The following is a 25,562-nucleotide window of genomic DNA, read 5'->3' as shown; positions in this document are numbered from 1 at the left end:
ACCCCCCCTCCCCCAGCTTTGCAGCCGCCTTGGACGACAAGCCCATCCACGTCCCCAGAGTTCACCTGCATGGAAATATCCACTTCTGGAACCCAGACCGGCCCAAAGACGAGCAGAGGGGCTCCTTCCTGGTGCTGCCCCTGGAAGATGTCCGGAGAAGAGTCTTCGGCATCCTCGGGTTGGACACCCTCCAGGACACAAAGAAGAAAACCATCTTCGTCCCCCACGAGATCCGTTACTATCAGGTGGGAATTAAAGTGGGTAGCCAGGACTGGGGGGTTTGTCTTGATTTTGTTAGAAAGGCCCCATTAGCTGCTCCTTTGGGGGAGTTTAGGAGAGACCAAGGTAACGTTTCACAACCTTACGGGGCTTTGATTCCTGACCCATCCAGCGGGCTTTAAGGGGGGAGGAATTCCACTCCCAGAATTCCATGGCATAGAGTAGAATAGAATAGAATTAGAATTAGAATTAGAATTAGAATTAGAATAAAGAATAGAATAGAATAAAATAGAAATTAGAATTAAAATAAAGAATAGAATAGAATACAATAGAAATTAGAATTAGAATAAAGAATAGAATAGAATGAATAGAATAGAATTAGAATTAGAATTAGAATTAGAATAAAGAATAGAATAGAATAGAATAGAATTAGAATTAGAATAAAGAACAATTAATCAGTGGAACAGCTTGCCTCCAGAAGTTGTGAATGCCCCAACGCTGGAAGTCTTTAAGAAGATGTTGGATAGCCATTTGTCTGGAACGGTATAGGTTTCCTGCCTAGGCAGGGGTTGGACTAGAAGACCTCTAATGTCCCTTCCAACTCTACTATTGTATTGTATTGTAATAGAATAGAATAGAATTAGAAATAGAAATAAAGAATAGAATAGAATAGAATTAGAATAAAGAATAGAATAGAATGAATAGAATAGAATTAGAATAAAGAATAGAATAAAATAGAATAGAATAGAATAGAAATTAGAATTAGAATTAGATTAAAGAATAGAATAGAATAGAAATTAGAATTAGAATAAAGAATAGAAGAGAAGAGAATTAGAATTAGAATAAAGAATAGAATAGAATAGAATTAGAATAGAATTAGAATAGCTATATTGATACTTTGTATCTAATCTTCTTGTATTAACATGAAATTTCGTTGCTTTCAGTTCTCGAAGGGTAACCACCTCCAATATACACTACATGAACATGACTAAATAAATAAATACAAAATTATGCATATGCCCACATACCGTATCGGAGTATAAGACACACCTTTTTCCCCCCAAAAAGAGGGAGAAAATCTGGGTGCATCTTATGCAGTGAATACAGCATTTTTGGCCGCCCAAAATTCTACCCACTTCACCAAAATGGCCATGTATAGCCTTTAGGAGGCTTCCAGAATGCTCCTGTAGGCTGGGGGGGGGGGGAATGACACCCCCCCCAGCCCCCAGGAGCACTCTATAAGCCTCCTAAAGGCTACCCGTGCCCTGTTTTGGACAAAAAATGGGCCATTTTTGGTAGGTCTACAGAGTGCAAAAACTTTTTTAAAAAATTTGCCTCTTCAAAATCTTGGTGCATCTTATACTCTGAAAAATACGGTATATTATAGGACACAGAGAAACAACGCAGTCCAGTTCGGAGGTATCCATGCACATGGCAAGAAAAATGAATCTTGCAAGTTTACCAGATGGATGGCACAGGGGACAAAGCTGTTACAGAATCTGGAAGTCCTACTGGAAATACTTCGAAACCCCCTCCCAGAGTGGAGTGACAGAAACAGACCATGAAGTGGGTGTGTGGGGGGTCTCTAACAATGCTTTGAGCTCTAGGCATATAGTGCTTGTCGGCGGCATCCTGAATAACCGGAAGCGAGCTTCCCGTAATCTTCTCCGCTGTCCTCACCGCTCTCTGTAGGGTCTTTCTATCTGAGGCCAGCTTGCTTTCAGGTGGGTGAACTTCAACAATAAATAAACAAACAACAATAACTTTGTTCTTCCTCAGGGGATCGCGCGCTCCTTCAGCATAGCCTACCATCACATCCGCACCCAGCAAAGTCTGCTGCAGGTTATCCTGGCCGGGGTGGAGTGGCTCTCGGGCCGTGCCCCAGGCCTTCAGAGCATCACGGCCTACTTCATGGAGCCTGGAGAGAGCCGGGTAATTCTATAACAGCCCTCTTCCCCTTTGTACAGCAAGTCATCCCCAAACATTTGGTCGTAAGTCGAGGTCTCCCTATACTCAAAAGGACTTGTGGATGAAATGAATTTCTCTGCTTCTGCTGAGGATTGCCAGCAGGTGGAGTTTATGCTCTATTATTGAGCACGGAAAACGGAAACTCTATATAGCTGAGATGGCAAACCTATGGCCTCTCTACGGGCACGCCAGCTGTCGCCCCAGCCCAGCTCCACCGTGCAGCTGGTCTTTGGGTCTCTGCTGCGCATGCATGGGGGGGCGCATGGGGGGGCAGCGTACACTGCATTTTGGGACCTTGCGCAGTGCCCTCGCGCCCCATTTTGGCTTCCAGGTGGGTGCAGGAGGCCTTCCAGGCCCAAAAATGGGGTGTGGAAGGGGGGTGCGCCTCCTGCACCCACCTGGAAGCCAAAAATGGGTGAGGGGGGGTAGTGGGGCACATGTGCGGAGGGGGAAGAGTGTGGCGGGGGTCAAATGCGCATGTGTGGGGCTTGCGGGAGGGATCACATACATTGCATTAAAGGGTGTGGGTGCTATCTCTCCCATCTGATGTTTTACACACACACACACACACACACACACAGAGTAGACAGCAAGTGAAAGACGCACACATATACCCAAAGAGTCTGAGATCCAGGAATGACCAAGACAGGGCTATCCAAATTCAGAACCTCACTCGAAAAGGTTTGAGTTTAACAAGTATCTGTAGACATTTTCTGCCATCCCAGAGGTGCTTTTTTTTTCCAGGAGGCAACTGGACTTGACTTGGCTTTATTGTCATTGTACGTATATACACAGTTACACATATAACGAATTCAAATAACACCCAGAGACCAGGCCCAACACACATGACAATTCCCAATCGCACCCACCCCAAAATTCCCCTCCCTTAAACCACCCAAGCATCCACACACCAGACCAAGTTGTGCCATCCACCAGCTCACTGGTGGTGGCCCTTTAGTTCAGTGTTTTTCAACCTTGGCAACTTGAAGATGTCTGGACTTCAACTCCCAGAATTCCCCAGCCAGCGAATGCTGGCTGGGGAATTCTGGGAGTTGAAGTCCAGACATCTTCAAGTTGCCAAGGTTGAAAAACACTGCTTTAGTTCATTGCTGAGTGCAATTATGGCTCTGGGATAAAAGTTATTCAGGAGACGTCTGGTCTGAGTTTTAATTCTTCTGTATCTTCTGCCAGAAGGCAACAGTCTAAAAAGATGGTAAGCTGGATGGGAAGAGTCTCTGAGAACGTTATACAAACAGCGAGATGCGAAGATGTCATCCGGGGCTGGTAGCTGGATCCCAATGATATTCTGGGCAGTTTTAACGATTCTCCGTAGAGCCTTTTTGTTGGCTACAGAGCTGCTCCCGTACCATGCAAGAATGCCGTATGTCAGGACACTCTCAACAGTGTCTGCAATAGTAGGACAGAAGTAGATGCTGAGATAGATTTATCTTCCTTCCCATTCTCAGGAAGTACAGCCTCTTCTGGGTCTTCTTCACAAGCATGTTAGCATTCGTGGTCCATGAGGGGTCCTCCCAGATAGAAATGCCCAGAAATTGAAAACTTGCAGACAGCTGGTCCTTTGCATCCTTTTAGAGGGTCCTTGAGGCCACTTGGAGGTTTCTCTGTGTCTTCGGGGTCACCCAAGGGGGGCAAATGGTTCAATACAATACAATACAATAGCAGAGTTGGAAGGGACCTTGGAGGTCTTCTAGTCCAACCCCCTGCCTAGGCAGGAAACCCTATACCGTTTCAGACAAATGGCTATCCAGCATCTTCTTAAAGACTTCCAGTGTTGGGGCATTCACAACTTCTGGAGGCAACTTCTGTCCCACTGATTAATTGTTCTCACTGTCAGGAAATTTCTCCTCAGTTCTAAGTTGCTTCTCTCCTTGATTATTTTATTTATTTTATTTTATTCGAATTTCTAGACCGCCCCCTCTCCCGAAAAGGACTCGGGGCGGTGTACAGTCCACACAACAAACAATAAGTATCAAATACAAATATAAATACACATATAAATACACATAAGGAGGAGGTTAAAAATTGAAAAAGAACTGTACGGAAGAATATAAATCTGGTTCTAAAAACCCTAAAATCAGTTAAATTTAAAAACGTACCCTATAAATAACCAGGTAAGAATATGTTTCCAGGAGGTAACAGTTGTCACAATTATAATTATGCCAGGCCAGCTAATCGAAACAGGTGAGTCTTCAATTTTTGTCGGAAGGAGCGGAAGTCTGTGGTGGTTCTGATATCGGGGGGGAGGTCATTCCAGAGGGTTGGGCCCATCACAGAGAAGGCCCTACTCCTTGGCGTCGCCCGCTGGCATTGCCTAGTGGACGGCACCTGGAGAAGCCCCTCCCTGTGAGAGCGGATTGGCCGCAGGGATGTATGTGGGAGGATGCGATCCCGCAAGTAACTAGGTCCTGTGCCATGGAGCGCTTTAAAGATGGTAATCAGGACCTTGAAATGCACCCGAAAAACTACAGGTAGCCAGTGCAGCTCGCGCAGGAGAGGTGTTACATGGGAGTATCTAGAGCTCCCCATGACAACCCGCGCGGCCGCGTTCTGGACTAGCTGCAGTCTCTGGGCGCGTCCCAAGGGAAGCCCCATGTAGAGAGCGTTACAGTAGTCTAGGCGAGACGTCACCAGCGCATGAGTGACTGTGCGTAGGGCATCCCGATCCAGAAGGGGGCGCAATTGGCGCACCAGGCGAACCTGGTGGAACGCCCCCCTTGCCACGGCTGCCACATGGTCATCCATTGACAGCCGGGCATCTAGGACGACGCCCAAATTGCGTGCCCGTTCCACCCATTGCTTCTTGTTCTGCCCTCAGGTGCTTTGGAGAATAGCTTGACTCCCTCTTCTTTGGGGCAACCCCTGAGATATTGGAAGACTGCTATCATGTCTCCCCTAGTCCTTCTTTTCATTAAACTAGACGTACCCAGTTCCTGCAACCGTTCTTCATATGTTTTAGTCTCCAGTCCCCTAATCATCCTTGTTGCTCTTCTCTGCACTCTTTCTAGAGTCTCCACATCTTTTCTACAATGTGGTGAACAAAACCGAATGCAAATATTCCAAGTGTGGCCTTACCAAGGCATTATAAAGTGGTATTAACACTTCACGTGATCTTGATTCTCTCCCTCTGTTGATGCAGCCTAGGACTGTGTTGGCTTTTTTGGCAGCTGCTGCACATGGCTGGCTCCTATTTAAGTGGTTGTCCACTAGGACTCCAAGATCCCTTATTATGCAAATGTACACTATGAGTTTGGAGGGGGGGGTGCACCTACTGTTTTTCGCGGCTGCCAAAATTTGTAACCTTTCCCATACCTTTTCCCTTTGAAAAATACTAAAAAACCAATAAAACTTTGTTTAAAAAAAAACCAGATCCCTTTCCTATTAGTCTGCAATTTTTCCTCTGGAAATCCATTCCTTCTCCCACAACCATTCCAAGGGTCTTCATCCCAGATTGCATAGCTAAACATCTGTAGAGATTCTCCGTCCTCCAGGTCCTGCTTGTCCCAAAGGTGCTTTTTTCAGGAGGCAACGGGACTTTCTGGTTTTTTTTCTTTTGAAGACGTTTCACTTCCCATCCAAGGAGCTTCTTCAGCTCTGTGTCGGTTTCACAGTTTCTCTGCTGCCCCCATGTCACAAATCCAGGCAGTTTATAATCAATGAGGCCAGCAAAACTGCCAAACCAGATAGTAAGAATGGGATCCTTCTGGCCAAGGTGTTTTCTGAGCCTCCAAGGGCTCCACTGCAAATGTTCCCATCTTTCGCTCTGGTCTCTTTTGGGGAAACTCCTGTCTGTAAACAAGGAAGGGAGGAGAGGAGAAATAAGGCCAAGGAAGGGATTTAAAAAAAGGAAATAGGTTTCATAATAACAATACATGTATTTAAGGATCGAATTGGTGTAAACACCGTTCTACCTATGATCTTAGCACAACTGTTCAAACATCTTAAACCTTTTTATGCATTTCTCTCTTTTCTTTCTTTTCTTTCCTTTCCCTGTCCTTCCTTCTTTTTCCTTCTCCTTTCTACTGCTCCTCCTCCTCCCTTCCTTTCTTCCCATCTTCCTACTTTTCCTCCCTTCCTCCCTATACTCTTTTCCTCCCTTACTTCTTTCCCTTCCTTTTCCTTCCCCTTTCCTTCCTTCCACACCTTCCTTCCTTCACTTCCTTTCCTTCCTTCCTTCCTTCCCTCCCCTCCCTCCTTCTCATTCCCATTGCTCTCTCCCTTCCTTCCCTCCAGACCTTCCTTCCTTCACTTCCTTTTCTTCCCTCCCTCTTTCTCATTCCCATCATTCTCTCCCTCCCTCCCTCTCTTCCTTTTCTTCCCCATCCTTTCCTTCCATCCTTCCTTCCTTCCTTCTCCATCTGGAGATTTTAAAGAAGAGGTTCAACAAACATTTGTCTGGAATGGTCTGGGGTCTCTTGCTTGAGCAGGGGGCTGGACTAGAAGACCTCCAAGGTCCCTTCCAACTTTGTTATTATTCTATTCTTTCTTCCTTCCTTCCCTCCCCCATCTCTGGAGGTTTTTAAGAAGAGACTGGGCAGTCATTTATCTGGAATGGTCTGGGGTCTCCTGCTTGGGCAGGGGGTTGGACTAGAAGACCTCCGAGGTCCCTTCCCACTTATTTTTCCTTCCTTCCTTCCTTCCTTCCTTCCTTCCTTCCTTCCTTCCTTCCTTCCTTCTCTCCCTCCCTCCCTCCCTTCTTTTTTCCTTCCTTCCTTCCCTATAAATTTTGTCTTTAGTAAACATTCTGCCAAGAACAAAATATTAAAGAAGGTTTTTTTGCCACTCTCGCCACCATTCACTTCATTTTCCCTGCCAACCGCAACTTCCTTGTTCTTCTACCTGAACCTCAAGGTCTACCTTCCTCACACAGCCTACTGAGACATTCCTCCTTCTCCTTCCAACTAGATGCACGACTACACCTTGCGCAAAGTCTTGGATTCGGATTGGAAAGGGGAGATGAAAATCAACGACCCACCAGCCCCGACCCTCACCAGGAAAGAGGACACCTTCAAGTAAGCCGGGGGGGGGGGTTGGGGCTGGGCATTTGGAGGTCCACCCTGGAAGGTGAGGGAGAGGGGAGGGAATGGGGATTTTGCAGTATCCTTCCCCTGGAGTGGGAAGGGAATGGGGATTTTGCAGTATCCTTTCCCTGGAGTGGGGAGGGAATGGGGATTTTGCAGTATCCTTTCCCTGGAGTGGGGAGGGAATGGGGATTTTGCAGTATCCTTCCCCTGGAGTGGGGAGGGAATGGGGATTTTGCAGTATCCTTTCCCTGGAGTGGGGAGGGAATGGGGATTTTGCAGTATCCTTCCCCTGGAGTGGGGAGGGAATGGGGATTTTGCAGTATCCTGCGCCTGGAGTAGGGAGGGAATGAGGATTTTGCAGTATCCTTTCCCTGGAGTGGGGAGGGAATGGGGATTTTGCAGTATCCTTTCCCTGGAGTGGGGAAGGAATGGGGATTTTGCAGTATCCTTCCCCTGGAGTGGGGAGGGAATGGGGATTTTGCAGTATCCTTTCCCTGGAGTGGGGAAGGAATGGGGATTTTGCAGTATCCTTCCCCTGGAGTGGGGAGGGAATGGGGATTTTGCAGTATCCTTCTCCTGGAGTGGGGAGGGGATGGGGATTTTACAATATCCTTCCCCTGGAGTGGGGAGGGGATGGGGATTTTACAATATCCTTCCCCTGGAGTGGGGAAGGAATGGGGATTTTGCAGTATCCTTCCCCTGGAGTGGGGAGGGAATGGGGATTTTACAATATCCTTCCCCTGGAGTGGGGAGGGAATGGGGATTTTACAATATCCTTCCCCTGGAGTGGGGAGGGGATGGGGATTTTACAATATCCTTCCCCTGGAGTGGGGAGGGAATGGGGATTTTGCAGTATCCTTTCCCTGGAGTGGGGAAGGAATGGGGATTTTGCAGTATCCTTCCCCTGGAGTGGGGAGGGAATGGGGATTTTGCAGTATCCTTTCCCTGGAGTGGGGAAGGAATGGGGATTTTGCAGTATCCTTCTCCTGGAGTGGGGAGGGGATGGGGATTTTGCAGTATCCTTTCCCTGGAGTGGGGAGGGAATGGGGATTTTGCAGTATCCTTCTCCTGGAGTGGGGAGGGGATGGGGATTTTACAATATCCTTCCCCTGGAGTAGGGAGGGAATGCGGATTTTTCCCCTGCCACGCCCACCAAGCCATGCCCACAGAACCGGTAGTAAAAACAATTGAATTTTGCCACTGAATAAGGGGTTAATCGGGGAGGCAGTTTCTGTAAGCAGGGCAATAAAGATTAGGCTAGAAACAACACCAGAATGTTTCCTTCCTGCCCTCCTTACAGGATTAGCCCTGTGAAGTGTCTGTGTGAGGGGGAGTAAAATGAGATTTCTTCCAACAACTGGTTCTTCAAACTGCTGAGAAAGTTAACAACGGGTTCTCCTGAATGGGTGCGAGCCGCCTGCATCCCACCAATGGTTGTAGCTGAGGATTGAACTGCGGGGGTCCTTGGTGCTGTTTGAGCTTGGGGGTTTTCCTTGCAGACCGAAGCGATGATCCCTTGTTTTTTGCATCTTATGAGTAATGATTGGCACGAGGCTTTATGGTCTGTGTGGTTATCACTTTGGCGGCTTGCGTGGAGATGGAAAGCTCCTGCACCAGACATAAATTCCTTGAGTGTCCAAGCACACCTGGCCAAGGAAGAGTCCTATCTATCCCCCAGCACAGAAGGGGACCACTTGTCACGGCCAAAACTCTCTCTGGGACAATTTAACAATTCAATTTAATTATTTAAAATAATTTTTTAATTGGGGGGGGTCATTCACATTTCATTCTGTCCCTCCCTCCTTTTTCATCCTTTCTTCAATGATTCTAATCCAACATTTCTTTGATATTGTTGGAAATAAATCCTTACAAAAACTTGGATCGGTAAGAAAAGAATTTTATTAACAAAAAAAAAAAAAGAAACAACAAAAAAAAAAGCAGTTTGCAAAGTGTGCTGAGCTTGAGCAAGACTTCAACTGTAAGCTCTAGGCCCAAGAACACAGTCCTGAATTCAAAAGTAAGAGTTTTTATACCCTTTGGTCCCTACCCCAACGCCCCTTTCCCTCCCCTCTGGCCCCATTGGAGAGGTCCTCAGGGGTTACAACTCATCCCAGGCGCCTATTAAGAATACATTAAACACCAACACCCCCGCCGCTCCTTCCTGCCCACGTGCAGTTGCAGTTTTAATCCCCAACGGTCAAAAGCTTTTATTTTTGAATTTTAGCATTTCCTACAATATTAGTGTAATTCTTCTTGATTGACCACTTCCTTGTGAAGGGAACATGCTGTGCCTAGTTTGACCAGTAGGGGTCAGGGTTGCAGAACTTTACCTATACGCTACCGCTAGCAGACTAGAATAGGAATAGGAATAGAATAGCAATAAGAATAGCATAGAATAGAATAGAACAGAATAAGAAATGGAATAGAATAGAATAGGAAATAGAATAGAATAGAATAGCAATAAGAATAGAATAGAACATAGAATAGAATTTAACAGAATAAGGAATGGAATAGGAAATAGAATAGAATAGGGAATAGAACAGAACAGAAGCTGGAAGGGACCTTGGTGGTCTTCTATTCCAGCCCCCTGCTCACGCAGGAAACCCTAGGCCTAGACCATTTCAGACAACTAGCTGTCCATCTCTTCTTGAAAACCTCCAGTGATGGAGCACCCACAACTTCTAGTGGCAAGCTGTCCCACTGCTTAGTTGCCCTTACTGTTAGGAAGGGAGGGAGGGAGGGAGGGAGGGGAGAAGGAAGGAAGGAAGGAAGGAAGGAAGGAAGGAAGGAAGATGAGAGAGTAAAAATGAGGGGAAGGAAGGAAGGAAGGAATGTTGTTGCAGTTGTTAGAAAGCAGTTTGCAGGCTTAGTCTGCCCTCAGCCAGGAAGTTCGATCCTGACCAGTTCACGACTGACTCAGCCTCCCATCCTTCCGAGGTGGGTAAAATGAGGACCCAGATTGTTGGGGGGCAAGAGGCTGACTCTGTAAATTGCTTTGAGAGGGCTGTGAAAGCACCGTGAAGCAGTATTTATGTCTAAGTACTGCGGCTATTGCTCTTCTGTCCACCAAAATCAATGGGGGGGGGGGGAGAAACCAAATTCACGTAACAACTGTGCTGCTAACATAACTGCAACGATTCACTTCAAAAACCATGGCAAGGAAGGTTGTAAAACAGGGCAAACCTCACCTACTGCCTGGCTCAGCAACAGAAACGTTGGGCTCGCCAGTCGAGGACTACCTGCGGCAAAGGAAATTTTTGTGGTTGTAAGAGGAGGACTACCTGTGGTTTAGTCTAAGGGTCTCCAACCTTGGCCACTTTAAGCTTGGCGGACTTCAACCCCCAGAATTCCCCAGCCATGTGGCTGGGGAATTCTGGGAGTTGAAGTTCTCCGGGCTTAAAGCTTTGCAGGCTGGGGAATTCTGGGAGTTGAAGTTCTCCGGGATTAAAGCTTTGCAGGCTGGAGAATTCTGGGAGTTGAAGTCCTCCAGGCTTAAGGCTTTGAAGGCTGGGGAATTCTGGGAGTTGAAGTCCTCCAGGCTTAAGGCTTTGCAGGCTGGGGAATTCTGGGAGTTGAAGTCCTCCAGGCTTAAGGCTTTGAAGGCTGGGGAATTCTGGGAGTTGAAGTCCTCCAGGCTTAAAGCTTTGCAGGCTGGGGAATTCTGGGAGTTGAAGTCCTCCAGGCTTAAGGCTTTGAAGGCTGGGGAATTCTGGGAGTTGAAGTCCTCCAGGCTTAAAGCTTTGCAGGATTGGGAATTCTGGGAGTTGAAGTCCTCCAGGCTTAAAGCTTTGCAGGATTGGGAATTCTGGGAGTTGAAGTTCTCCGGGATTAAAGCTTTGCAGGCTGGGGAATTCTGGGAGTTGAAGTTCTCCGGGATTAAAGCTTTGCAGGATTGGGAATTCTGGTTGTTGAAGTTCTCCGGGATTAAAGCTTTGCAGGCTGGAGAATTCTGGGAGTTGAAGTCCGCCGGGCTTAAAGCTTTGCAGGCTGGGGAATTCTGGGAGTTGAAGTCCTCTGGGCTTAAAGCTTTGCAGGCTGGGGAATTCTGGGAGTTGAAATCCTCTAGGCTTAAAATTGCCAAAGTTGGAGACCCCTGGTTTAGTCGACAACCTGGTGTGGCCTTGTGCTTCAGAGATTACCTGTTCAAGAGCGTAGACTGTGCACTGGTGGTGACTCAACGCCTCTACGGAGAATACCACATTGCAGTGCCTCTGAGGAACACAACGGGTGACGCGATCCTGGTCCTGGACTTCAACCTTGGACCCAGGGAGCAGCTCTCGCCTTGCGCACACAAGGACCTGCAGAAGATGCTGAAGATGGCGCAAGCCGCCATGCACGAGATCCTGAAAGAGGATTCCGGAGACCTGGAGCCATACTACGTCTTGGGTATGGGGCACGTAGGGCAGAGAATAACCCAGCCAGTATTGCTGGTCCTGGAGATTTGAGACTTTGCCTCCGGAGGTTGCGAGCGCTCCCTCTCTGGAGGTTTTTAAGAGGCTGGACAGCCATTTGTCTGGAATGGCCTACGGCAGGGGTGTCCAAACTTGGGAACTTTAAGACTTGTGGACTTCAACTCCCAGAATTCCCCAGCTGGCTGGGGAATTCTGGGAGTTGAAGTCCACAAGTCTTAAAGTTCCCAAGTTTGGACACCCCTGGCCTACGGTCTCCTGCTTGATCAGGGGCTGGACTAGAAGGCCTCAAAGATCCCTTTCAGCTTGCTAATCCTTCCTTCCTTCCTTCTTTCCTTCCCTCCCTCCCTCCCTCTCCATCTCTGGAGGTTTTTAAGAAAAGTCTGGCCAATCATTTGTCTAGAATGGCTTAGGGTCTCCTGCTTGAGCAGGGGGCTGGACTAGAAGACCTCCAAGGTCCCTTGTAGAGCATTTCAGGCAAATGGTTATCCAATCTCTTCTTTAAAATCTCCAGTGTTGGAACATTCACAAGTTCTGGAGGCAAGTTGTTCCACTGATTAATTGTTCCAACATCTTCAAGCTTGCTGGTTGGGGGATTCTGGGAGTGGAAGTCCTCCCCTCTTAAAGCATGGTGGCTGGAGAATTCTGGGGGTGGAAGCCCGTCCATTTCAAAAGCCTTCATTTGAAGCCTCAATTGAAATCCCGGTTTATTGTTGCAGAGGCCGAATATGTTGGGGACTGGCGGCGCGGAGGCGTCCTCTTCTACCGCTTCATGCTGCAGGACCTGCAAAACTGCATCTGGAACCTCGACCCCTGGGCCTCCTTTGCCGACATCCGATCCATGCAGAAACCTCCGGCCTTCGTCCACATCGTCTTGAAATGCGTGGTGCTTATTTTATACCCGCAGTGGGCCGGCACAGAGGAGGTGGAGCTTTGGAGCACCTGCATACAGGTGAGAAACACAAAGAACCCTCTTCTTTGGGACACCCAACAGCAGGGATGGCGAATATTTTTCTGCTCGGGTGCTGTGTTCCTGCAGCCTGGGGAGGGCGAAAACGGTGAAAACTGCCTCCCCCTGCCCTCCGGAAGGCCAAAAATCAGCTGGCCAGCTGGCGCGCTGGGGCTGACATAGGGCAAACCCTCACGTGCCCTCAGTTATGCCTCTGTGGCAACCTGTGGCACACATGCCATAGGTTCGCCATCAGGGCCCTACAGGTGTGATTTTTGGAAACAGCCAGCCAGGCTGGAAGGAGGAATCAAGTGAGAACTTAGCTTGGAATCTTTTAATAGCCCAGCGGTGGGTTCCAACCGGTTCGGACCAGTTTGGCCGAACCAGTAGTAATTTGGCAGCCTGGGTCGCTGGAACCGGCAGCGATCCAGGCCTGCCACGCCCCCGAACCGGGTTCCCCGTGCGGCGCTGTAGACGCCATCTTGTTTTTCAGTTCTGCGCATGCTCAGAACAATTTTAAGTAACAGGGAGCATCAAGCGCGCAGTACACACAAGAGCAAAGTGGCAGTAATGCCTGCCGGGACCCACCCCTGGCATTCCCCGCAGAAGATGTAAGCTTAACCTTCCCCCAGATCCATGAAACCTTATCTGGTCCTTCCCAGGGCAAGGCTGGGGCAATTCTTGTAGATTCGCCAAGTGCGATCGCACAATTCACATGATCACAAGTTTAGATCAGTTTAGGGGTGTCAAACTCAAGGCCCAGGGGCATTTAGATGTGACCCACGGGGCCACCCTGGAAACTGTGAAGGACTGACCCGCGGGGCCTCTGCCAGCGAAAATGGAGCTCGGGAGGGCCACGGACGGCCCTCCCGAGCTCCGTTTTCACTGGCAGAGTGTTGCAGGAGGTCATTGCAGCCTAAAACGGAGCTCGGGAGCCCATTTTCTCTATCAGAGTGCTCGGGCCTCCACAGGCGCCCCTGACACGTGCAACGTTGAGCTGGCCACTCCCCCTGGCTACCCCCACCCCCTTCACTCCCTCGAGGTCAAATACAACCCTGATGTGGCCCTCAATGAAATCAAGTTTGACACCGTAGGTTTAGATCCCGCCATGTTTGTAAGTGTGGAAAATGGCCCTCAGTCACTTTTTTCCAGTGCCGTTGTAACTTCGAACGGTCACTAAATGAAGCATTGTAAGTCGAGGACTGCCTGTACCCCTCGTTGCAATTTTACGCCTAGCGGGAGAGAGAGCTAATTCTGCCACAGCCGACGCTCCTGTTTAGCCTTCGATCGCAACGACCCTTCTCTCGGCTTCTTCTTCTCCGCAGAAACTGGACGGAGAACTGATTGAAAACATTTGCTACTTCGACCCCACGGCTTCTTACGTGGAGCTCCGGCCGGAAGTTCTCCACAGCTACCTGCAAGGTAGGAGTAAGCAATGCGACGTGGGAGGCAGGGAATGTTATGCAGAGGAGGAATTCAGCCGGTTCGCGCCAGTTTGCCTGAATCAGTTAGAGAAACCGTGAGTGGGCCCACCTTGGCTCTATGCCGTCCTATTTAGGCCAGAGGTGGAATTCAGCCGGTTCTCACCGGTTCGGGTGAACCGGTAGTGGCAGTGGTGTGAGGCTCCGCCTACCCACGCACCCAGATGTCGCCACAAACCTTCTGCGCACGATCCAAAGGTTCCATGCATGCCCAGACGTCCTCCCGCTCCCGAACCGCGGAGGTGGGTTCCTACCTATTCGGTCTGCTTCGGCTGAATAGGCAGTAATTCCGGCGGAGACGTGACCATCCCGCTTCTCTCCTCGGCGGCGCCATCTTGATTTTCCGTTCTGCACATGCGCAGAACAATTTTTGTGATTTTTATTCATTTTTTTTAATGTGCGCATGCGCAGATCGTTTTAAGGGCAAATGGGCCCGTGCGCACAGCGCAGTTTTTTGGGCGTGGAACCGGTAGTAATGGCGGTCGGAACCAACCCCTGCCAAACGGTTGGGGAAGTAAAGAGGACACCCTGACTGCATTTATGCATCTTTTCAAGTCACGCACGCAATCAAAGCGAAGGGAGTGAGCGTGTGCTCACATCTGCGAACCGGTCGGGAAAGTAAGTGAATACCAGCTCTGATGTTACGGGTCCCCTCCATTAAGTAGATCCATCTGGTGGGACCGAGAAGAAGGGCCTCCTTCGTGGTGGCTCCCTCCCTGTGGAAAATCCTTCCTGCGGAGATAAGATTGGTCCCCATTTTGACATCCTTTTGAAGAATAACGGGGGCAAAAAGGAGTTGGAAGGGGCCTTGAAGGTCTTCTAGTCCAGCAGCCCCTAAACTCGCAAGTGTCAGTCACGTGATCTCTGGACCGCAACCGTAGTAAATACAGAGCGGTTGCCAAGCACTCAGCTTTTGATCACATGACCGTGGGAATGCTGCAACGGTCCTAAGTGCGAGGACTAGTCGTAAGTCACTTTTTCCCTGCCGTTGCAACTTTGCCTGCGGAATTTTATTAGTCTAACAAAATTGTAAAATACAGAAGTACAGATGGTCCTCGACTTATGACCAAAAACGGAGCCCCAAGTTTCTGTCGTTAAGCGAGACACTGGTTAGGTGAGTTTTGCCCCATTTCGTGACATTTCTCGCCACAGTTGTTCAATGAATCATTGTAGTTGTTAAGTTAGCCACACGGTTGTTAAGTGAATCTGGCTTGACTTGACATGTCGGAAGGTCGCAAAAGGGGATTACGTGACCCCGGCACACTGCAACTGTCATAAATATGAGTCACTTGCCAAGCGTCCGAATTTTGATCTCGCGACCATGGGGATGCTGCGGTGGTGGTAAGTGTGTAAAAACGCTCCTGAGACGTGTCTAAAGGTATCGTCATAAGTCAAGGACTACCGGGACAAAGAAAATAATGGGACAAAAGGGGGGGAGGAGGAGGTGAGGAAAAAGAAAAGCATGGTGTTACTTGGAACAGCAGGATCGTCGGTAAGCAAACAGTCGTAAGTCGAGGACTGCCTGTCGAAGATAACGTGGCATGTGTCTATGCGTTTCCAAAACCAACTAGGTGCACGTCGGAAGGCGGTCTGGAGGTTCGGCTCGGCTCCGTTAGAGTACCTTTACAACTGGGCGTGCGCCTGCCTGTCCTTGATCCAAATGGCCAAGAAACTTCAGCACCGCAGCAGCCTGGCGGATTCGGCTTCGGCCCTTTTAACGCCCACGCTCTCTCAGTCCATCCGGTCGTCGCAGATTTCGACTCTCCGGTCCACCTCTTTTTGCTTCCCGGTCAATTCAAGCAGGGCCCCCAGCATGTAGCATTTGTTAAACGTGCAACGCCTCGTTTCCCAGGCGGGAGTTATAGTTCTCGTCTGTAATTCCAAAACATTTCAATAGGGTGAAAGACACACACAGAGAGAATTGGGGTACAAAGCCAGCCGGGGTCTTGCAACCCACAAAGATCAAAGTTAAAAAGGGGAGGGGATTCACAAAAGATTTGCAAATGAGCGCCTTATTTCCCAGGCGGGAGTTATAGTTCTCTCTTGCAATTCCGAAACCTTTCGATAGGGGGTGAGAGAGAGAAAATTGGGGTACAAAGCAGGGAGGTTCGAAACCAGCCGGGGTCTTGCAACCCACATAGGTCAGAGTTAAAAGGGGGGGGGGGGCTTCACAAAAGATTTGCAAATGAGCGCCTTATTTCCCAGGCGGGAGTTATAGTTCTCGTCTGTAATTGCAAAATGTTTCAATGGGGTGGGGAGAGGGAGGGAGGGAGGGAGGGAGGGAGGGAGGGAGAAAAAAATTGGGGTACAAAGCAGGAAGGTTTAAAGCCAGCCGGAGTCTTGCAACTCGCAAAGTTCAGAGTTTAAAAGGGGGGGAGGGGGGGAAGGTTTCACAAAAGAATTTGCACCCCGTAGCATCTTGTGAGAAATTATTCCAATAGAATAAAGAGAAAAAAAAGGGGGCGCCTTTCCCTTCCTCCCCAACTTATTTGCCCCCCGCCCCCCCGACAGAATAACGAGTTTTCCCATTGGCCGGCTGCCGAAGATGACAACGCCGTTCCCGCTATCTTCGGAAGCATCGTTTTTAATAAAATTGGGGGGAAATTAAAATATTTTTCTCTCTCCTCCTTCAGACAAAACCACCACCTCTTATCGGGCAAGCGTTTTGCAAGTGGAGATTACAAGCTGATTTTAAGGCATCCGATAAATACGCTGCGGTGTTATTACAACCGGCAATCCTTTTGATTATCGGCCGCATTGAGAGCCAGGAGGGGGGAGGTTTAATATTGGGAAGAGACACAATAATCCTGGAAATAAGTTTTGCAATCTCTTTTCTGATGCAGAGAACACTTTTGTCAGCTGGGGGAGGGGGTTTTGGTTTTTTTTTTTGCCGTCCAGCAGCCCTAAACAAACCTTTCATTTTAATGCAGTGAAAAGTGCGCTAATATATAAGTAGTCCTCACCGTACGACCACGATTGAGGCCAACATTTATGTTGCTAAGTGAGTTTTGCCCCCTGTTTTGCGACCTTCCTTGCCACATTTGTTGAGTGAATTGCCACAGTTATTAAAATGAGTAACTCGATTAAGTGAAGTTGGCTTCCCCATTGTCTTTGCGGGTCGGAAGGTCGCAACAGCGGATCAGGTGAATGGAATCGAATCACAGTCACTAAACGAACGGTCGTAAGTCGAGGGCCCACGGTACTCTGTTCTTCTTACAGCCGACTGCAAGAGCAGATGATTTTCCTAACAGGGTTGATAAACCAAATTATTTCAACTGATTTTTTGAAAGCGTGGCATCAATGTACTTTTATACACGTTGGGGAATAACAGATTAACAGAGTTGGAAAGGCCGTTGGAGGTCATCTAGTCCAACCTCCCGTCCAAGCAGGAGACCCTACTACACCATTTCTGACAGATTTGAGTCCAGTCTCTTCTTGAAAGCCTCCAGGGATGAAGCTCCCACAACTTCCGAAGGCAACTTCTGTTCCATGGGTGGATTGTTTTCACTGTCAGAAATTTCCTCTTTATTTCCAGGTTGAATCTCTCCTTGGTCAGTTTTCATCCATTGTTCCTTGTCTGGCCTTTAGGTGCTTTGGACAATAGTTTGACCCTCTTCCTCCTCTCTGTGGCAGCCCCTCAAATATTGGAAGATGCTCTCCTGTCTCCCCTGGTCCTTCTCTTCCCTAGACTAGCCAGGCCCAGTTCCTGCAACTGTTCATTGTATGTTTTGGCCTCCAGTCCCCTCATAATAATAATAATAATAAGTTTGAATTTATTAGCCGCTCCCTTTCCAAGTAGGACTCGGGGCGGCGTACAATGGGGCATATAAAACACAGAAAATATATAAAACACATAGGCGTACATACAGAACATACATACAGATACACAAACACGGACTCGGAGGAGGTAAACAATTTACATCATATAGACAGTTAAAAGACCCGCATTAAAATACCCCAATTGTAAAAACCCAATATAAAATTAAAATTTAACGTTTAAAATACAATTTAAAAACAGTTAGGAGGAATAAGAATAATTACGATTGAGCCAGGCCAGATAATTGAAAGAGGTGGGTCTTCAGCTGTACACGGAAGGAGCGGAGATCGGAAGTAATCCTGATGTCACGGGGGAGGTCATTCCACAGGGCTGGGCCCACCACAGAGAAGGCTCTGCTCCTGGGTGTCGCCCCCCGGCACTGTTTGGCGGACGGCACCCGGAGAAGTCCCTCTCTGTGTGAGCGAATTGGTCGTAGGGATGTGTGGGGCAGGATGCGATCCTGCATATAACTAGGCCCTGTGCCATGAAGCGCTTTAAAGATCATAATCAAAACCTTGAAACGCACTCGGTAGACCACAGGAAGCCAGTGCAGCTCGCGCAGGAGAGGTGTTACAGGGGAGTACCTAGTCCTCCCCATAATCACCCGCGCGGCCGCGTTCTGGACCAACTGTAGTCTCCGAGTGCATCTCAAGGGAAGCCCCATGTAGAGAGCATTGCAGTAATCCAGGCGAGACGTCACTAGCGCATGGGTGACTGTGCGTAGGGCATCCCGGTCCAATAAGGGGCGCAATTGGCGCATCAGGCGGACCTGATGGAACGCCCCCCTTGCCACGGCTGTTACATGGTTATCCATGGACAGCCGGGCATCCAGGAGGACGCCCAAATTGCGCACCTGTTCCATGGGGGCTAGTTGGACGCCCCCGATGGCCAGAGATGGAAACACCTGGTTGAACCGGGAGGCCGGAAGCCACAGCCACTCCGTCTTGGAAGGGTTGAGTTTTAGTCGGTTGCCATCCATCCAGACCCGTACGGCCTCCAGACACCGGGACATCATTTCGACGGCCTCATTGGGGTGGTTCGGGGTGGAAATGTATAGCTGAGTATCATCAGCATACAGATGATATCCCACCCCAAAACCACGGATGATCTCGCCCAGCGGTTTCATATATGTGTTGAACAGGAGAGGCGAGAGTACCGATCCCTGTGGCACTCCACATGTGAGTGGCCTCCGGGTCGAACTCTGCTCCCCTGTCAACACACGTTGCGTCCGATCAGAGAGGTAGGAGCCAAACCACCGTAAGACGGTGCCCCTGACTCCCAGCCCCTCTAGCCGGTGCAACAGGATACCATGGTCGATGGTATCGAACGCCGCCGAGAGATCTAATAGGACCAGGATAGAGGAACAACCCCTATCTCTGGCCCTCCAGAGATCATCAACCAATGCGACCAAGGCCGTCTCTGTGCTGTGCCCGGGTCGGAAGCCGGACTGGCGCGGGTCTAGATAATCATTTTCCTCCAGGTGACGTGGGAACTGCTGTGCTACCACACTCTCTACAACCTTCGCTAAAAAAGGAAGGTTGGAGACTGGACGATAATTGACTAGGTCCGTTGGGTCCAGGGAAGGCTTCTTGAGCAGGGGCCTCACCACCGCCTCTTTCAAGGCGGCCGGTAGAGAACCCTCACCCAACGAGGCGTTCAGGCCCAGGAGCCAGTCGCGCGTAACCTCCCAGGATGCCAGTACAAGCCAGGAGGGACACGGGTCCAATAAACATGTGGTAGGTCGCAGACGTCCACGCAACCTGTCCAAATCCTCGATGGCAACCGAGTCAAACTCCTCCCAAAGCGGTCCCTCAAGACTCGCAACGGGCGTCTCTACTGAATCACTGAAAGGGGTCCATCCCATCCGGATTTGAGCGACTTTGTCCTGTAGATAATTCCCAAACTCCTCTGCTCTGCCCTGTAGTGGGGCTTCCCGTGGTCTCTCAAACAAGAGGGAACGGGTCACCCGAAATAGGGCAGCAGGGCGGTTATCTGCAGACGCAATAAGAGCGGCACAATGTTGACGTTTGGCCGCTCTTAATGCCACAAGGTACGTCTTCAAATATGCTCGTACCTGTGCTCGGTCAAATTCGGAACGGGAGGATCTCCAACGACTCTCTAGGCGTCTCTTGTGGCGTTTCATCACCCTTAGCTCCTCAGTAAACCAAGGTGCCAGGGTGGTTCGTCGCCGCAAGAGAGGCCGCAAAGGCGCCACCCGGTCTAGGGCCCCGGTAGTCGCACTATTCCATGCGTCTACCAGGTCCTCCACTCGGGGGCGGGTCAGGTCCACAGTAGGTGGCCCAAGTTCCGTCTGGAACCTATCCGGTTCCATCAGGCGCTTGGGGCGGAACCATCTAATACCTTCCAGTTCCGCCTCCTCGCGGCGGGGGGTAGCACCAGGGAAGTCCAGCCGGAGAAGTGAGTGATCCGACCATGACAGGGGAATAGTGTCTAGATCCCCTATTCCCAGATCACTCGTCCACTGGCCAGAGACAAAAACAAGGTCCAGGGTGTGGCCTCCCTCGTGAGTAGGGCCCTGAATTAACTGGGTCAGGTCCATGGCTGTCATGGAAGCCATGAACTCCCGAACCCCCTCAGACGCTTCTCCCATCGACGGCAGATTAAAATCCCCCATCACTAAAAGTTTGGGGGTCTCAACCGCCACCGATGAGATCAGCTCAAGGAGTTCGGGCAGGGCCGCTGAAGTATAGCGAGGAGCCAGGTATACTATCAGCAGGCCCAACTGCCTCCCTGGGCCCCATCTCACGACGAGGGACTCACACCCGGATGTCTGCGGCACAGTGAACTCTCTCGGCTCTAAGTCTTCCCGGATAATCACAGCTACCCCACCGCCCCTTCCCTGGGCCCGAGGCTGGTGAAATGCTCGATAACCTGGTGGGCACATTTCCACAAGGGGTAGACCTCCCTCGTGGCCCAACCAGGTCTCGGTTATTCCGGCGAGGTCCGGCTCCCCCTCCAAAATTAGATCGTGGATGAGGGGGGCCTTATTGACAACGGACCTCGCATTGCATAACAGCAGTCTCAGGCCTTGGGTCTGTAGGTCCTGACCACCTAGTATGCAGGGGTTGGTACAAACGACCGGGAATGACCAAAAGCCCCGGTCTCCCAACCGACTACGTGCTCTTAAGTTGTCCTCACACCTGCCCCTCCCCACGACTGTTGGTATTAAGGAGCCCTGAACAGGAATGCTATCTTCCCTCTCCTCCCCCACTCCGCTCCCTCCTCTTTCGACCACACCTAAGTGCCTGGCTCTACCATCCCTCCTAACCGGTTCCCCCCCCCCACCCCTAGAACCCCTTACAATTTTTAAAAAAGATTTTATTAAAAAACCCCTCAATGTGCGCTTCCTCCACCTCTCTGGGTTAATAAACCCGTCCTCGAGGTGGGTCCTAGAAAGGGCAGGAGGACATAACTGCGAGAGGGGGGATTCTCGCAGTAAAATAAGGTCAGACCTCGCATACATGACAAATAGTAGATAGTAAATACGCCGGGCTACAGAAGGATTCTGGGTGCTGAGATGTTAAATAAGTCTACCCGTAGAAATCATAGCGAACGGCAGCTAAGATCACAAAATGAGAAAAGAAGGGGAAAGAAATCGGTAGAAGTAGCTAAAAATAAATAGGCCCACCATAGGGTTAGGGAGTTCTTCAAAGTCCATAAGTTAGGCAGTTCTTCAAAGTCCATAGGGGGTGAGCAGGTGATTCATAGCGACAGGGGGGGGGAATTCAAATAGTTCCCCGTAGTTCTTCCAAGCCCCTGATAGTAAAAATTCTCAGAGACTATACGACGGCTGGTGAACAAGCCCTGATGGGGAGGGGGTGGTGTCAGCGGCTCACCGTGCATCTTTCAAGCGCCAGCGTCGCCACCGCGCCATTTCAGAAGGCCTCTATTATTCATTCCGATGCCCTCCGCAGATCCAACATCCCCGGTGACTCAGATGATTCATAATGGATGTTTCGTGCCCAGCTCCAACCTCCCACGATGTCCACTGGGCTTCTAGAAGGCTCGGGGCACCCGGCGGGTCCAGCGAGTCGGGGGATTGATGTTTAACGCCCCCCGATGGTCTTCCGGGCCGCCTCTGCCACCAACATCTCCCTCCACCACCTCTCATATGGGACGCCATCGTATCCCCCGTCACTAACCGCTCAAGGCGTCGTTGGTCTTGCCTCAGGCTGTCGTAGCTGTCGTGGCTTGTAAAAAACGCCCGCAAACGCCAGCCAGATAGATCGAAGTGTTAGAGTCAAAACGACAGCTCCAGCAGCCGACGACGCCTGCAATCCCCCCAGGAGTAAGCCGACGCGCCCAAACGCCAAACGCCAAAACGCCGACCGCCATTTCCCAGCTCACTTCAGGTTTCAAGCTCGATTTACTTTCTTCCGCCTTTCTGTGCCGTCCGGCCACCCTGGGGGACCACTAGGGTCCAGAAATAAGCCAGGGTGGTCATTGAGTAGATTCGTGGTCCTCCAGCTCATCAACGGGCCAGCAGCACCCAGCCCAGGTCAAAAGAGCCCCCGCAAAAACACGGAGCTCAGAGGCTGACCGCCATCCTCCAGGAAGCTCCTCCTCCTTCCTTCATCATCCTGGTTGCTCTTCTCTGCACCTTTTCCAGAGTCTCCCCATCTTTTTTATAGTGTAATGACCAAATAGCTTGACCCCTTGTTCTTTGCGGCAGCCCCTCAAATATTGGAAGATGCTCTCCTGTGTTCTCTGGTCCTTCTCTTCCCTAGACCAGTCATGCCCAGTTCCTGCAATCGTTCATCATGTGTTTTAGCCTCCAGTCCCCTCATCATCCTGGTTGCTCTTCTCTGCACTCTTTCCAGAGTCTCAATATATTTTTTATAGTGTGGTGACCAAAACTGGATGGCTTTACGTGTGTCAATTGTCAAGCATCCGAAAGGGTGGCAAATGGAGTGGAGGTGTTGTCCCACTCCTGCAATTATGGAGGGCAGCTTGGCGAATAGAATAAGATAGAGAATAGAATAGAATAGAATAGAATAGAATAACAGAGTTGGAAGGGACCATGGAGGTCTTCTAGTCCAACCCCCTGCCTAGGCAGGAAACGCTACATCATTTCAGACAAATGGCCATCCAATCTCCAAAATCAATGTTGGAGCACTCACAACTTCTGGAGGCAACTTGTTCCACTGATTGTTCTCACTGTCTGGAAATTTCTCCTTAGTTCTTAAAGGAAGTTATCACCCAGCCCTCTCCCAAAAAAATGAAATATCCTAGGAAATAATTAAAAGGCAGAATATTATATTTCCCTGGATGTGAAAAGCAAGAAACATGTTTTAAACTGAGAGTAGCTCCCTGCAGGTTCCTGCCCCCACCCACTTTGTCGATGGGCCATTAAGAAGGCCAAGCCAGTCCCTTTGCATAATAAAGAGTTCTCAACTTCAGCTCCAGGGGGATGGGATTAAGGCATGATAATATTGGCCCTTTACCCAACTCCCCACATGGCATCTGAGAACTCAACCAAACCTGGATTCAAAACGCAGCCTAGAGAGTTGCCCCCGCATGACCCCATGGGAGTCTGACAACCAATCAGAATGCAAGCTCAAGATCAAAGGCCAGAGAGGGCATAAAACCAGGGACTTTCAGCATCTCAGTCCTCCCTTCTCTTCTTCTCCCCAACATTGAAGCATGTGATCACCTTTTCTGTTCCGGAGCTCAAGCCACGTGGTCCTGTCCACCATTAAAACCATCTTTCCAATCAGCCTCCATGTCTCCAGTGTCTTTTTCCCCACTTGGAGACGAACCCAGAAGGATATTTCTTCCAACAATTGGCACCCCAGATGGGACTCCAAACTAGCCTAACCAATGAATATGACCCAGGTAAGCCTCCCATGCTGGCACAGACCCCACTGAGTCTGTGGGTGGACTTTATCTTGGCCTTAGCCATTTGGATGTAGGTTTTAAAGGGGTTTTGAGTTTGAGCTCAAAGGCTGCCTGGAAAGAAGGTGAGTACCTCTAAATTTTAATTCTCTAAAATATAATTTTAAAGCATGGGAAATGTGTGTATGCGTGCATGTGTGTGACTAGTGTGTGTGAAAATGGATGGAAAAGTGAATGAATTTTTTTTTATTTTGTTGTTGTTGTTTTTGTCCTGTGAGAGAAAAAAGCAAATGCCCATTGTGTGTAAAGAGAAAGGAAAAGAGGAGGTGCACATACCCGCTGACGACAGGACCCCTCCTGGGTAGCTGTGCGGCTGGTCCACCCGAGTCTTTCCCCAAGACTTGAAAACTGTCAGAAAGTCCCTGCGAGTAAGGGTGCGAAAGAAGGTTCCCATGGTGAGGAACGCAAAAAGTCCCTCCGAAGAGTGCAAAAAGTCCCTCCAAAGGGCGAGAAAAAGTCCCTTTAAAAGGGTGTGAAACGTCCTCTAAGGATGTGAATTTGAAGCGGGAAATACGAAGCGGCAAGCCCGGCTAGGACGAAGTGAGCCCACATCTGAGCAGGATCATGAGAAGCGGTAACTCACGGGCAGCCATGGAAACCCCCCTAGGGGAGCTGTTGGGGGCCTGGGACAAAAAGCAGATGCCTGTCCTGGCCAGAATGAAAAAAAAAAGGAAAGCAAAACAGATATGTAGAGAAATGGGCTTTGCTGAAAGATGATACAAGAGAACTAATTTGGCTACATAAAGGTATTTAAAAGAAAAGGGAAAATGTTGGGGTTTCTTTTTTTCTCTTGTCTGTCTCTTTGCCTTCTATGCAACCACTAATTTAACAGATTTGTGCTGGGAATGACTAGGATGTGTAAACCTGAGAGTTCTCTTTTCCCCCCCCTCTTATTTTCTCCTTGTGTAAATGTGTGTCTAAGTCTTTGTGCACCCTCAAGGTAATTGTAACTAAGATGTCTCCAATCCAAAAGACAATAATTTTGAAGTGTTCAAAGAAAGAAAAGAGTAAACTGGCAGAAATTGCCTTCGCTCAGTTTGTTGGGCCCAGAAAACTAAGTGAAGGTGGGGGGAGTCTTTACTTTGTGTCTGTTTGGCCAGCAGAAACAGAGTAAAGAGATTTTTTTCCTTCCTTCCTTCCTTCCTTCCTTCCTTCCTTCCTTCCTTCCTTCCTTCCTTCCTTCTACCTTAAAGTAACAACTCAGGAAATGTTTTAAGTTCATTTACAAGAAAAGTTTCATCCTTGCACTTATTGTGTGTTTAAATGATTTTACCTGTTCATTTCTATCCTGAAGCATGTGAATCCAGACCCCATTTCTCATCTGTGATATCCCCATAATGTTACTCTGCCTGCAAGCTATCTACCCCCCCCTCCCTTACCTCTAATCCTCCAACAATGCCTTTTCTGTGGGGGAGGGGACCTAGTTCTCATGTCTTTCAGCCCTGCACAGATGAGCAGAGCACATGGATCCAGATGACTCTAGAGGAGACCCTCCATCCATTTGAGCCAGGAATTGGGTTTGGGTCTAGTCCTCCACTGAATGTCCAGCAACCAGAGTGAAGCCTAAATCACCAGCCTTACCACCAAACCAAGCATGCCACCCTAGCAGACATGAAAGAACCCTGAAGGAAATGAAGAAGTAAAGACCAAAAGACTTTTCAATTCCCAGAAGACAGCTGAAAAGACTATGGGGAGGGTGGAAATTGATTGTAAGGTTTTCTTTCTTGTCTCATTTATATTGTAATCAGTTTAAGGTATTCA

General features: G+C 49.2%; 1 protein-coding gene across 1 annotated transcript in view; it reads left to right on the top strand.

Annotated features, from left to right (window-relative positions):
* Positions 1–16,749, top strand: part of EFCAB5 (EF-hand calcium binding domain 5) — a 53,104-nt gene extending 36,355 nt beyond the window's left edge. The window contains exons 11-17 of the mRNA XM_081940450.1: positions 17–245; positions 1,999–2,151; positions 7,111–7,217; positions 11,362–11,615; positions 12,358–12,590; positions 13,913–14,009; positions 15,640–16,749. Of these exons, the coding sequence (XP_081796576.1) occupies positions 17–245; positions 1,999–2,151; positions 7,111–7,217; positions 11,362–11,615; positions 12,358–12,590; positions 13,913–14,009; positions 15,640–15,887 (1,321 nt within the window). The 3' untranslated portion in view covers positions 15,888–16,749. The remainder of the gene's footprint in view (positions 1–16; positions 246–1,998; positions 2,152–7,110; positions 7,218–11,361; positions 11,616–12,357; positions 12,591–13,912; positions 14,010–15,639) is intronic.
* The last annotated feature ends 8,813 nt before the right edge of the window (positions 16,750–25,562 follow it).

This window comes from Natrix helvetica, assembly GCF_964273705.1.
Source record: "Natrix helvetica genome assembly, chromosome: 2".
Lineage (NCBI taxonomy): Eukaryota > Metazoa > Chordata > Lepidosauria > Squamata > Natricidae > Natrix > Natrix helvetica.
Note: the sequence above shows the minus strand (reverse complement) of the source record. Positions and strands in the feature narration are given on the sequence as shown.